General features: G+C 46.5%; 3 protein-coding genes across 11 annotated transcripts in view; 1 reads left to right on the plus strand and 2 right to left on the minus strand.

Annotated features, from left to right (window-relative positions):
• LOC125764939 (non-canonical poly(A) RNA polymerase protein Trf4-1) overlaps positions 1-14,310 on the minus strand; it is a 132,496-nt gene that overhangs the window by 107,854 nt on the left and 10,332 nt on the right. The gene's annotated exons all lie outside the window — the stretch shown is intronic.
• LOC125764917 (sorting nexin-13-like) lies at positions 258-6,649 on the plus strand. 6 transcript variants are annotated; one of them, XM_049429629.1, is made up of 9 exons: positions 258-898; positions 988-1,094; positions 1,802-2,275; positions 2,549-3,634; positions 3,695-3,850; positions 3,923-4,038; positions 4,105-5,256; positions 5,323-5,678; positions 5,741-6,649. In XM_049429629.1, exons 1-9 carry the CDS (start codon positions 786-788, stop codon positions 6,150-6,152), a joined length of 3,972 nt encoding a protein of 1,323 aa, XP_049285586.1. In that variant the 5' UTR covers positions 258-785; the 3' UTR covers positions 6,153-6,649. The 6 variants fall into 6 exon arrangements, with proteins under 6 accessions (XP_049285586.1, XP_049285585.1, XP_049285587.1 ...); XM_049429628.1 differs by having other exon boundaries at positions 259-898; positions 2,546-3,634; XM_049429630.1 differs by having other exon boundaries at positions 260-898; positions 1,853-2,275; positions 2,546-3,634.
• The window catches only part of LOC125764983 (zinc finger protein squeeze), a 114,299-nt gene continuing 107,400 nt past the window's right edge, over positions 7,412-14,310 (minus strand). For all 4 annotated transcript variants that reach the window (XM_049429787.1, XM_049429785.1, XM_049429786.1 and 1 more), the window contains 2 exons: positions 10,321-11,362; positions 7,412-10,207 (listed from right to left, as the gene is read on the minus strand). In XM_049429787.1, coding sequence (XP_049285744.1) covers positions 9,714-10,207; positions 10,321-11,362 — 1,536 coding nt within the window. In that variant the 3' untranslated portion in view covers positions 7,412-9,713. The remainder of the gene's footprint in view (positions 10,208-10,320; positions 11,363-14,310) is intronic.

Below are 14,310 nucleotides of genomic sequence, written 5' to 3' on the forward strand. Positions count from 1 at the left end.
CAACAAACGATCGCACTAAACTAACTGCCGAGGTAGCAGCATGGTCATGGCAATTGCTTCGTCCTTCTGAATCTGGGTGGGAAAGGAAGCATGACCAATCGAATCAATAGTGAAGGTATTCGAAATGTAATCGACACCACAATGACTGGGACAAAAGTGCGATGAGTTGCAAAAATGTTGCATGCGTCGGGAGTAGGCATTTGAAATTCTGCTGTAATATTTTTACCATTCCATTCCATTCCAGACTGAATTGTATCCTCATGTTAATAGTTCAATCGTGTCCCAAATCAGTTTGCTAGAATGATAGCACTTTCAAGAGCTGCTCTTTCTATGAATCATTTTATTCCATCATCAATGTATAAAATTATTCACAAAACACTGTATAAAGCTCCTTTTTTATCTTCTACTCGCCAATAAAAAGCCGTTCTCTTCCAAGATTGTGTCCCAAAACCGTTATTAGCTTCACTTTTTCGAATCTTGCTACCCAAAGCACATCTGTCAACTGTCAACGGGCATCTGACAGCTGCACAGTGCATGACCTCCCGTTCTAACAAATTCGATCAAAACATCGCAACAAATGTAAGCAAAACAAAATTCGCCTTCGTGTTGTTTTTGTGAAAAAGTTTTTCCCTGTCCATGTTCAGCCTACGCCAATAATCATGCTTGGCATGTATCGTTATACCATCTTTAATACTAGCAGCTCAGAATTGTGTACCATCTAGAAACATTAGGGGTGTTAGAATGTTGTGTGTCGCGCCGTAGTGCAATTAACCCAGGCATCAAGGATGGAGTTTAAGTACGCCAGCTGGATAGCGCTCAGCGTCGCTGTGTCGATCAATCTGTTTGGAGTGTTCTGGGTCACGACGATGGTTATCGGTTTGGTGCTTTTCTTGTTCGGGTATGACCCGTCTTTTCATGCCGAACGCTTATCAGGCGTCGTTCGAATTGGTGTCACATCCTCAATCCATTCTGTTCTTTTCACCGTAGGTTTCTAACCATACTGTACTTACAACATAGCGATCTGGACAAATTTCTCGACAGTGGACTGCTGGAGAATCCGCTAGATGAACCGAAATCGTTGGGACTCAGCATCGGTATGTAATGTAGCTGATGCGAAAAAGCATGAAATTCGGTGCCGTTGTATGCCCTTAGTTTGTTAGTCCTTTCTTTTTGTTTGTACCGTGCCTACGATTGCGAATTGGCTGTTTGTGTTTTTTCTTTTAGTTTCGGTTTGCTTTACCTATTCGGTTTGTTTTTTTATATGTTGCTTAATATCGCACATTTGAATTGCACACAATCTCATCTCGATTGGATAAGCGTGTTGGAATTATGTTTTTATTCCCTTTCATTTATACTTAAGACTTCATCTTCATTTGCTCATGTACCGCTCATGGATGTTTTGTTTTGCTATCTCGCTAGCAATATTCTATCGCCTCATCCGGAAACAAAATCCCCATTTCTCTTCTCTCTTTCTCTCTTTCCCATGTAAACACATTTTACACCCTTGTACACGCATATGCTCTCTATCGCCACCACATGTACCGATTGCTATGAACCAAAAACAAACGAAACAAAAAAAAACTCCCCAACGAAATGTTACCATGACATGCACCCGTGCACATGAAATTGCCACAAAAAAAACATCCAAATCAATCCCATCATGTCTACCGTATCTGGCCGGATCCGGTATCCGACACACGCACGGCACGCTAACCCCGGCAACTGTAACCGGTGTGTCCGCCCAAAAACAAAAATCAATGCCACGCCTTTTCCGAATTGCCACCAAAAACTGCTCGAATAGTTTGTGACCCTAAGCCCGGTAATTTGCTGCTCATTTCGCCCAACATCAAAGTGCAAACCGAATCGAACCGAAACGCGAAAGCGCACCACTCGGCCGGTACGGGCGACTCGGGTACGACCGGTGGCCACGGTACCCGTCGGCGCAACTTTCTCGATGCCGGTATCGAGCTGCTGTTCAAGAAGCGCGAACCCCGGACCAGCACCGCTGGTGGTGAGCCGCCGGCGAAGCCAAACGCAATCACGGATCACCTTATGCACCGTGGCCATTTGCACTTCCACCAACGGGACCATCATACCATTCTAGATAACAGTCCGGAGAGTGGACCGCTTCACCCGCCGGTACCGACCACCCATCGGCAGCCATCGCCCGGAGAGGAACGTAGCCGTTGGAGACCGTTCGAGAGCATTAAAATACACACGGACAAGCGGGCGACCGGAACGGATCACGAGCCGGACAAGCATCGGAGAAAAGATGGTAAATCTTTGTGTCAAAAATGCTTTAAACCGAGACAGTCCGTCATGCTTTATTCATTGTTTGTTAGTGTAAGAAGGTGTAGGTTTTGTTTTGTAAAGTTCGCTTGAATGGGACACTTAAGTGTTTCGGGGGAAGGGTAGAGGATGCCTAGAAGGATGCTAGAAGGTTTAGTGTGTTAGATTAGAGAACCTGTCTAGAAAACAATTTTCTTTCATTTGGCAGAACAATCTCGTTCGATCGATTCATTTTCCCATATTCGCTCCTTCCTAGTAGGTAATGTTTCCATCGGAGAAGAAGTGTCGGTCGCATCGACTCCACTGGCCTCGTTTAAATCTTATCTCACACACCCGGAGATACTGCTGCACCACCGTCACGACACTCCACCTGGCTCGCCGAAGAAGAAAAAGATCCTGAGCGGTAACAAACCGGTCGACAAGCTGATACACACGATCCTCGATTATGTGGTGCGTGATTTCATCGATTCCTGGTACACGATCGTGTCGGATAATCGAGAATTTTCGGAGTGCAACATACGCACCAGCATCGAATCGCTCATCCTGCAAATCTGTCAACGCGTCCGCTCGGTCGATCTGCTTCCACTGATGACGACCCGTCTGATCGACGATCTAGCGAAGCATACGCGCTTCTATCGGCTTGCCACGCAGGAGGTAGCGAACAGTGCCAACAGCAAGAAAGCGTCCGGTACGGATCCGAAGCGCATGAAGATTCACGAGAAATTATCGCCACAGCGACGTAACCTTAAGGTGGAGGGCCATCGGCGAAACAAGAGCGAGACGGATCTTACCTGGCAGCTGGGCAATGCGGCACTGCAGAAGAATGTGGCCAACTCACGGTTCTACAATCTGCCCGCCGATGAACAATCGCTGATCGATCCGGAAACGATGTTGCTGAATGCGTTCTTTGGCTTCTGCGAGGAATATCGCAGCGAGTGTATGGATGCGGAAGCGCTGGACGATTACTTCAAGCACGTGTCCGAAACGGTGCTTTACTTCGTGCTGCCGGAGGAAGATTTTAACTGCCTAACGTTGCGTACGTTGCTGTGCAATCTGCTCGCCAACAGTTTGCTAAAGCCGATGTTTACCACGCTGGCCGATCCGGACTTTATTAACCTGCAGATTGCGAAACAGTTCACCAAGGATCCGCCGGCGGGCGAGTTTCTGCTGAAGATGATCCGCCAGTCGACCGATCTGTCGGAGTTGCGCGCGTGCCGGCAGCTTATTACCAAAGAGATGGACGCAAAGTACAAGGACAGTAACTGTAGTGCCGAGCTGGCTAGTCTCAAGTACACGCAGAAGCTGATCGATCTGAGAATTAGCCATTTGCAGAACAACAAGAACGGTAAGGGGGAACATTTTGTGTTGTGCGATAGTCGTACTTATTTTCTCCTCCATTGGCTAGACTTTGGCAAGACGGAAAGGGACAAAGCTTCAACGAATTTACCACAGCTCAGCCTGGATGATATACTGCGGAAGGAGCTAGCCGTATTCTACTATCTGGACTATCTTAGTGTATTAAATCTGCAAAAGTATGTGATATTTTATCTCACCGCTCAAGGTAAGGGACAAGTTTTATTGTGTGCTTCATCTTGAAGCTTGATGGGATTCAATTTTATTTTTTCGTTTGTAGAATGGAAAATTAGTACCAGCCAATGTTACTCCGAGATGCAGGTGAACAAGTCAAAGCTAAGCCGAGAGGAGCTGCTGCGAAGTATCCGCGAAAAGGCGAGCAGTCTCTACCAAGAGGTAATAAGTCTTTCGAATTGACGAGCCTTCCAATTAATCCACGAATATCGTTCTCTGACGTTTCAGTATCTGCAATCCTCCTCACCGAACTATCTAAACATTGACCCGGGACTGATAGAGGCTCTCAATTTCCGACTGAACGATCCGTCCATCCAGCCGGAAAATACGTGGTTCGATTCGATCTGCAAATACATCTACGAGAAGCAGAAAAATGAAGAAGTGTTCCTTAACAACTTCTACCAAAGTGTGGCCTACAAGCAGCTGCTGCGTGAGTTAGACTTTCACAATGCGCACGATCAGGATATGCCTTCGCTCGATCATTTGACCGTTTTTGGTGGGTTGATGCACAGTGATAGTGCCAGCGATACGAACAGCGGTGACATTCGTTTCGACGAAACGGACGACGATGAGGAGGGAACGATTGCCACAACAACAGCTGCTGCTGCTGCAACAACGTCCACCGCAGCACCACCTATTACGGTGGACATAAAGGAGGAGCACGATGTGCGGGCCAGCAGTGTGATGAAGAAACCGTCCCCGTCGAGCCTTTTCCCCACGACCGTGAACACGATCAAGCATGCCCGATCGCACAGTGACTGTACCGGGATGTTTGCAGCCATTAACGATCTCAACATCGAGCAGCTACGCCAATCGTCCGACTGTTCTAGTAACGATTCGGGCAATGAGGCGCCGAACGCGGTGCCGACGAGTCGTCGAATTCCGGCACCACAGCTGTCGGATGTTGTGCATCGTTATGCGGATGAATCGAGTCATCAGGGACAGCAGCACCATCATCATTATCAGCACCACCACCACCATCATCATCATCAGTATAAACATAAACTGTCCGCACGGATTATTAACACGGCTATTCACTGTGAGGGTCATTATGCGGTGTACGCCATACAGGTGCACGTGATCGAGGATAATCATCACAAGAGTTGGCACATCTATCGACGTTATTCGAAGTTTCTCGAGCTGAAGAAGCTACTGGTGAAACGTTTTCCCGCCCTCGATCGTGTACCGTTTCCAGCGAAGAAAACGTTCCAAAACACACAGCGAGCCGTTTTGGAACATCGGATGGAAATATTGAACCGTTTCCTGGCGGAGATCTGTGCGAAGGCGGAACTGTCCGAGGAGATGATGGCGATCATACGCAACTTTCTCGAACCGGACACGGACGATCGGAAGATGCACGGTGGACCGGTAGTAAAAACGGTAAGGAGTACGAGAATTACCGATTTTCGCTGTTAATGCAAGGGTTTTTTCTGTTTTTTTTTTTAGATCGAAAGTCTCAAGTCCGGCATGAGCAAGATACGGAACATGCCCGACACGCTCGTCGGTGGCATTTCGCGCATGTTTGTGAGCAAAAGCTCACTGAAGGAGCGCAGCTTCTACGACATACAGGACATTCCAACGCTCGAACTAAAGCAGTCCGAGTATCCGGCCCTTGCCTCGGCACTAAATCTGCTCGACGAGGTGTTCGATCTGCAGAACAAATCGCAATGGTTGCGCCGTGGGCTTATTAACCGATTGCTGGGTGCACCTTGGGTTAGTCATGCGACCAACAAGCGCATTATACAGACAGCGAGCAGTCTGCTGGCCGCGGATAAGCTGGAAGCGATTCTGTCTTCGATACTGTAAGATTGATAATTTGGTTTTCATAATGATCAAGGAATGATCCTCTTTTTCGTTCTTGCAGAAATAATGTATGGCCCGAAGGGGATCGTTTCAATCCGACCACTCCGCTGCGCGAGGACAGCACTCGTCTGCGCACGAAACTGGCAGCCAAAATTTCTCTCTTTGCATTGCTGTCCGACGATCTGAAGCACGTGGTCGGTTCGGTGACGTGCAACAGTGGGCTGTTGAATTTCTTCCAAATGCTACAAAACAAGAAGCTAAACACTCGGCTACTGCTGATCCTCTTCAACCGGTTGTTGGTGGTGATCTTACAGACGGAAAACGTCACCAAACACCAGGCACTGCTATCGTCCGGAGACGCTAGTGGTACGAGCAATGGCACTGGAACGAACGGAACCGACGACACGGGCACGATACGCATTGGAACGCCGGGAATGGTGTCGGGATCGCGTAAAGCTTCTCGATTTTCGTGAAGAGAAAACCGGAAAAAGGGACACGACAATACACAGGATAGTTAGAGACCCACCCCCCTCATTCCAAGCAACACGACAGTATGACGCGAAACGAAGCTGTATTAAATTGAGACGCTATATTAGGTTGGCTTTTCTTGTTTCTTGTTTGCCTTCCCCTTTTTATCATGCCATTCCAAGTTTTTTTAAACAATGTTTATGTGCTGTTTATTTTAACGACGCGACCGAGAGATACTAGGAACGTTTATTTGTTACTGTTTTTTTACATTGGCTTTTAAGTATATGTGATGCACAGTGTATTGCAGCTTTTAATTCTGTCGATTACGATCGCTTAGTTTAGCTCGTCCAGGTTTTTGTAACTACAACTAGACATTAGGAAAGTGTAGAGTCACATATCGGGTGCTTAAAATAATATCCCCCCCCCCCCTTATCGCTGTATTTCATTTCCTTTTGAGGTGGCCTTTTTTACCTTAAAATAAACAAACTGCTCCCTTCGCTTAGATACGATTGTGCCGATGAAACTCCGATTACTAGTGGAATATTACTGTTGTGTAGAAACAAGGGATAAAAAAGCTAGAAATACACTTTATGAAAACAAAAACATTTAAAATTGGACATGTTCGGATGGCGAGAAACGAACTTTATTTGTGTGCGCTTGTTCGAAACGAATTTCCGCGATTTCCGATACAGTTTGCAGTTTCCGATGCAGTTGATAGTATGAGTGAACGTGCAAAATGAAACACCAAGATAGCATCCACGGAAGAGGCAACACAATTCATCCCTGCACCGATACCAGTGTTGCCTCTACCGTGGATGCTCTCTTGGTGTTTCATTTCACTCGATCACTCATACTATCAACTGCTCTGATCTGTCAGAACGGGTTGCCTCCTTTAATGGATGCTCTCTTGGTGTCAGAAATACGATTTTGGTTCATTTCTGGATCAAATTTTCGCAACCCACGAAAGAGATGAAGGATACATTTCGCTCTCTATCTATCGCTCTCATGCACGTGATAACAGGTTGCCTCCTTTAATGGATGTTCTCTTGGTGGCAGAAATCAGATTTTGGTTCATTTCTGGATCAAATTTTCGCAACCCACGAAAGAGATGCACGTGGCGGATAGCGAATAGTGTTACCTCTTCTGCCCATACTCTCTTGGTATTCGAAATAATTAAACTGGTCGATTTTTGGAGAATTTTTCCATCACGATTTCTTTCATTCGTACTTTTTTATTTTTAGATAAACAAACACAAACAACACCATTACGTTATTTTAAATTATGTTTTTTTTTACTCTGTTTTATTTAATCATAAAAGATTTGTTTTGCATCAGTTTGCTGCTTTGTTTTCATCATCATTCGTCGTCGTGTAATTTCTGTTGTAGTTTTGTTTGTTTGTTTGTTGTTTTTTTTCATTTACATAATTTTCGCTGTTTTACGCTTTTCCATTCCTCACGACACTAACATTCGTTACTACTACTTCTACTACTAATTACTAATGCTGCAACTACTAATCGCACACATCACATCCTCTAACCTTTAATTTACGCTTTTTCGTGCATTCCCTGCCTACACATACATTTTTTCCCCGCTTGTGGCGTTCCTCCTTTTTGCGATCGATCTGTTTTTTTTGTTTAATTTCTTTTCGATCTTTGTTACTGTTATCCCAGCGTGTTTACATGGGTGTTTGGGTTTTTTTTGTTCTATTGTTTTCGATAAGAGATGCCATAGTTCATTTGCTAGAAATGTTCCATTTTTGCACGTGATTTGGGTTTTGTTGTAGCGTGTTTTGTTTGCTTAAGTAAATCGGTCTCTCGCACTACATGCTGCTCCCTCCCCTATTGCCCTTACAATTCTAGTACGTAAAGAGCAAATTTATCATTGAGCAGTTGTGCGACGGACGATGGTGGCTTCATGACGGATCGTTCCGCTTTGCTCTTTCTTCGAGAAAGTGGAAACTGGAAGGTTAATGCAGAAAGCGAAAGAGATCCTGTTCTCCACATACAAAAAACCTGCTCCAAACGGAACGATCACTGTTCACCGTCATATGCAAACACCGATCGATCAAGCACACAAACACACTTTTGTAATGATAAGCTTGCTCGTAGTTACAAATAAGAAATAAGGCAACTAAACCGTAAGAAAAAGGAAACTGTCGTCCACAGCCGCCGAAGAATTCTAGGTGTCTTGGATGGTTGCAAGTTGTTCGTTTCGGTCAACCAACGATCAACTCTCGCGATCGTTCGTTCCCCCCGCCGTTTTGTTTGTTTTGTTTCTGGTTTTAAATGCATCGTAACTTCTAAATGGGGGGTGACGATTGGGGGCACGAAACCCGTGACCGCTAAACCTTCCACAGGACAATCCCAAGGCGGAGATGTGGATTCTGTTTTTGTTTGTTTGTTTGTTTTGTTTTGTACAAGTACGTAACAGGATACACGAGAGCACACACTTCAAGTGATATTACATTTATAGAGATGTATATGTTGTATTTATATTTATAGCTACTCCTGATTTGCTTCTCTATTTACATTTATCGCTTCTCCTACGAATAGTTGAAATATCCGATTCTGTTTCATTTTTGTCTGTGTGTTTATCGTGTACGGGTGGGTGTGCTTTTTAAATGTAAAATGTGTTTTCTATTTCACCTTCCCCCCCTCCTAGCTGCACCCTGTTCCTACACACATACGCACACGTACACTCACACGTACGGTGCCGCTTCGTAGAGTGTGTTAATCAATAATAATAAAAAAAAAAAGAAAAACCCTCCGCCCCCTGCCACAGTAAACTTAATCGTCTAAAATCACCGAGATCCTTTAACTAGGCGCAAATCTAAGCAAGGATTTAAAACAAAACGGAGGCCAGAAAAGTACCGCCAAGGAACCTCGCATACATCGGGCATTGAGTGCGGGACGTACGTATGAGTGCGAGTGAGTACGTGCACACCCCACCTGGTTTCTGTGGAGACCGCCGGGAACGGTTTCAAACCGTTCCACAATTGCCCGGCTCTATCAACGCGATTGCTGCTGATAGCTTATCTACGGCGAGCTTATATAACTTATAAAGAAAATCCTTAACTAACAGGGTTTTGTTGTTGGTGCTGTTGCTGTGGCACGCCCGATAGATACAGAGAGAATGGGAGAGAGAGAGAAAGAGTGATAGAAGGTTTTGACGATACGATAGAACTTAAACAAGTCTAAGGCAAAAAGCAACCTACGATACGCTACGATACTATCATCTTTTACAATTCTACCTTCTCTATCTCTCTTCTTTTTAGGTCCTTTTGCTTCAAAGGATCAAAGGACTTTTGCACACCGAGGAGGGATAAATAGAAGTTAATTGAAACAGAACGCCCACAACTGTCAAACTCCTGATCGATCGCAGACAAGTGCGTGCGCGCGCGTGTGTGTGTCTCTGCATACGTGAAGTTCCTCCCTTCGCTCTATAATTACAACTTTTCTTAGCTCACACGAACACACACACACCCACACCCGGTTTAAGCATGATCCTCAGTACAGCAACAATAGTCCGCGCACCAACAACCGTGTTCCCGTTGTACCGTCGTGGAACTATTTTTCCACCTTACCAACGCCACCACCCATCAGCAGATGTTCACCGGACAGCAGACCTCCACCGCCTCCACCACCACCCGGTTGGTGCGCGTAGTTCCGGATCTGATGCAGGGAGATCAGCTGGTTCGGGAAACCGTTCGCTGCGGCCGCCGCCACCGCTGCCGCATTCTGATTGATCGCTTTCTGATTCTGGAAGTTGATCGCATCGTACAGGTACGGTGGTGCCCGCTGCTGGGCAGCGACCAGCTGCTGCTGGTGATGCTGGTGGGCCGCCGCCAGACTGTTCAGATGCGGCGGCATCACATTGATCGGTGTGAAGGCGGACGTGTTCGAGGCGGATGAGGAGTTCGATTGGTTGTTAACGTGCTGCTGCTGCTGTTGCACCTGCTGCTGCTGGGAGTTGTGCCGGATGACTACCAGGTCCTCGCCGACGTCGTCCGCCGAGTTGGCGGAACTGCTGCTCCCGTTCAAGTTACGATGATGCTGCGGATCTGGAAAGATGGAACAGATAAGAAGCTACCATCAGGCGCTATCGCACCGCACTGTTGTTCCGTTGAAATTGGAAAACCGGGCGCACACACCGCATTGACACCGGGGTACTTACCGTTCGCTGCCCCATTATTCCCGCCGCCATTGCCGCCCGCACTGCCCGCACCGCCCCCGGTGTTACCACCACTGTTCGCGCCGCCACTACTGCTGAAATCGTACTGCTGCTGTTGTTGCTGCTGCTGCTGCTGCTGTTGCTGCATCGCTTCCGCTAAGCTGGCAGCCGAATCCGGACTCACCTTCGGCCAGTACGGATGTTCCAGGCCGACCGCCGCCGCAGCTGCCGCCGCATTACCCACCACCATACCGCCCATCCGGTTCAGACCCAGCCCGGCCAGGCCCGCCAAACCAACGGCGGCTGCATCCGCTACCGCGGCCACTGCTGCCGCATTCGCACCGGCAGTACCGGCACCGTTTGGACTTCCGGCGCCACTATTATTGGCGTTACTGTTAGCGTTACTGCTGCTGTTGTTGTTATTATTACCGGCCGCGCCCGATCCAGCCGCCGAGTTAGCACCGCCCGCCCCACTTCCGGCACCTCCGCCTCCTCCACCGCCACCGCCGCCGCCTCCGCCGCCAGCCGCCCGGTTGCGACGCTTCTCTTCCTTTTCCGCGTGCTTCTGCATGTGCTTGGCCAGGTAGGTTTCCTGCGTGTACGATTTACCGCACAGCTGGCAGATGTGCGTCTTCAGGTGCTTCGAATCCTTGTGCTTCGGGATGTGCTCCAGCAGCGAGGCCTCGTCGGTGAAGCATTTGTAGCACGAGTTACACTTGAACGGTTTGTCCGTCTGATGGCACCGCGAGTGGGACTGCAGGTTGGAGAGCTGGGAGAACGCTTTCGGGCAGCCGGGATGTCGACACTTGTACGGTTTGTCGCCGGTGTGCGTCCGGATGTGCTGCTGCAGGTGCGACAGTTGCGTGAACTTGCGCTGACAGATCTCGCACCGGTACGGCTTGATGCCGAGGTGTATCCGCGTGTGCTGCGACAGGTAGCTCGAGTTGGCGAACGACTTCGTGCACTGGGTGCATTTGTACGGTTTGGTTTCGCGCATCTGGAGCGTCCCACCGTGCAGATCCAGGTTCGCCTTGGCGGAGAAGATCTATACACAAAAACAGGGAAAAGAGATAAGCGCACACATTAGTGATTGAAGAGGATGTTAAATGGTTTCGAGTGATTCAAAAAAAAGAAGCAACAACTACACAGGAAGGATAAGCACACGTAACAGGTGTGGAGTGGACGACACTCCTCCGGCATCAATAGTGCATCACCCAATTGGCCTTCCTTTAAGGAGGAAAGTTCGAGTAGTCGAGTCAATGACGAATTGGGATGTACAAACGATACGAAATGAATCTTCTCGCCGTAGCGCATTTAACGCAACAACAAGGTGCTCGAGAAATACTCGAAAACGCATTCGAGGGGAGTCGTAATTGGTTATAGGCATCGATCGTTTAGGTGTGATCATTACTATGGGCAAATTTGTTTAAAAGCTCATGAATTCAATTAACACCCAATACAATACGGTTCGGTTGAATGAGTACTTGTTGAAGTTCTTTAATTATCCTACGATCACCAGCAGTACTGATGTCTATTTGCGGTGAACTTGCTGCGTTTAACAATTGCTTCAAGAAGACTCCAGCAGCGTACGATCATCAATCATTTTACTGAGCGAATTACTTCATGAGTTCTTGGGCTTTTGCATGCAAAATTGTTTTTTTTTTTTGGCAATCCTTTCATTAACGCTGTAGGTTCTCCAACTGTGCCGCAGATCGCCTAAATGTTGCTCTCTCACAAACGCTCACATGATCAGCTCAGCCAACCTTAACCTTGCGACGCATACTGTTTTGGTGTTGGTTTCGGTCATGCCATCGTCAATTGGATTATTAAAAATCCGCTCCACATGCGTGAACAACCCGCAGCGAACCACCGAACGAAGACAATGTCAAGGTTGTCGAATGGTCGGTAGTACTGAAATTGCTACATAAACCAGACGCTTGAAGTGACTTCTAATGAATGTTATTAGTGATGGCAAGAATGCGGCAATGTACTGCTGGCCAGCCACACATTTTGGTGGAATGGTTTGTTTTGATCCACGGTGCGGTTTGCTGATTGGTGACAGCAAAAGGCTTTAAAAAGAAGGCTCTCTTATTGCTCTACTAGACGCTTTTTTTAATTCCCTACTACGTCTGCTCTCTTGTTGCACACCAAAGAGCGAATGTATTCCAACCCCAAGACAAGATACACACACCCAACAGAAACGAATTGGGAATAGAAGTTTGTGGTCGTTTTTTTTTTTGAAAGTGACTAGTCATCGTTGAGACGATGGCGCGAATGTGCGGATAGCGTGTTTGTAACGACGCTACAAACTCCCCAAAACTAACCATTTACACCAAGGTCGTCCGTTCTTTCTAGGCGGGAAAGGGAAGAGTCTAAAGTGGAGGCGACAGCCCTAAAAGTGGTAGCACAAATAGTCGGCAAACTTCCTGACACTAATTTGAGGGTAAACTGAAGACAGAAGGAGCAAAAAGATGAGACTAAGGGGAACTTCTGTGTTGGGGGGAATATTTCAGATTTATGAATCTGAATGAATCTTTAAGCCGAATGAATGATTCAGAGTTTCTAAAATGAAGATCTTTCAAGTTGTGTGTAATATAAAAAAATGGGAATATCTGAGGATTCACGATTCTATCTCTATTCCAGTTTTTAAACCTAAAATATTTCATGAGAAACTAAGATTTTCAAGATTCACGATTCATGAATGTTTTGAGAGTCGATTCATGATTCGCATGGAATGATTCAAATCAAAGACTCTTGTCAGTCACTCGTTACGCGAATCTCGATCACGATCGATCATCTGCGAACAATTATTGTTTATTATTAAAAGCTGGTGACAAATTAGCTGCTGTTGATAAAAAAAAGGTCACCCATTAAAAGGACGTTAGAGGTCACGAGCAGAGTTGCTGATATAGAATGATAGTGATTATCTCTCATTTTGATACTCCACTACGGAGTACGGATAAACACACCACCTCTTGACCACTTCGGGGGAAGATCATGGCAGAATCACGGAATGTTTGAGGTGCAATTACAACGAAAACAACAATTTTATGGCAAGTCGCGCATACGCTATATCACCTCAGGCGTATGATTGAGGATTTAAACAGCGTGTTTTGTGAGTACACGGCTTTCGGTCGTCTTGTTTTTTTTTTCTTCTTCTGTATGTATGTACTCCCCCCATTATGGTTTGTTCTCTTCCTTCAAGTACCGATCGCGTCTGACCCGTTTGCTAACACTCTTTGCCTCTAAACTTCAATTTGTCGTGAAGAGGGCCAAGAAGGAGAAAAAAAACATGTCGTTACAAACACACGCTCACACACACACGTGTGTATTCGATCGTTTCGCGATGTAAACGGCTCAGCGCGCAAATGCAAATTGTGCGTCACACACCGTACCAAATATCCATTTAGCTCTTGAGAACTGTGCTCTCGGACACTCGGCGACTTGGTGACTTGATGCTACAGAACGGGACGGAAGCGAGAAGCGGAACGACACGGCTAAGTACGCTTTGGAAGCTTTTCAACCCATGTTGGCCAACTTGCTAAATGTTGCCTCATTTGCGTGATGGTGTGTGGATGGTGTTTTCTTCATATTAGTTTCTTATTCTTTAAAAAAAAAACTCCTCTTTTTTATGCAGCAGTTTGCAAAAGACGTTTGGTCAAATTTGTAAAATCAAACATAAACAATGTGAAATATTATTAAACGCGCCAAAAGAGATGATAGTGAGGTAAGTGAAGAAGAGAAGACAAAAAAAATACTCCACACTCCGCTGAGCAACATAACCCCACCCCAGCAGCTGGAGAAGCAAAAATAAACATAATTCTCTGCTTGGTTTTTGTTTGTTCTCGTTTCGGCACCGGCGGTCCCCCACACCAAACCGGGGGTTTTTGGGAAACGGAATCTCCTGCCCGGCAAATGATTGCGGTTGATGGTTCAAATTAATTCCACAAATTGCGCATAGCATACTTGCCGCCTTCTAACGAAAGGCGTTGC

The sequence above is a fragment of the Anopheles funestus genome, chromosome 2RL, assembly GCF_943734845.2.
Source record: "Anopheles funestus chromosome 2RL, idAnoFuneDA-416_04, whole genome shotgun sequence".
NCBI lineage: Eukaryota > Metazoa > Arthropoda > Insecta > Diptera > Culicidae > Anopheles > Anopheles funestus.

Excerpts from the sequence above, each read along its gene's own strand:
- LOC125764917 (XM_049429628.1), top strand. The coding sequence starts at position 786 with ATGGAGTTTAAGTACGCCAGCTGGATAGCGCTCAGCGTCGCTGTGTCG. Across the intron at positions 3,635-3,694 it reads TTTGCAGAACAACAAGAACG|ACTTTGGCAAGACGGAAAGG; the intron begins GTAAGGGGGAAC and ends TCCATTGGCTAG. Across the intron at positions 3,851-3,922 it reads ATTTTATCTCACCGCTCAAG|AATGGAAAATTAGTACCAGC; the intron begins GTAAGGGACAAG and ends TTTCGTTTGTAG.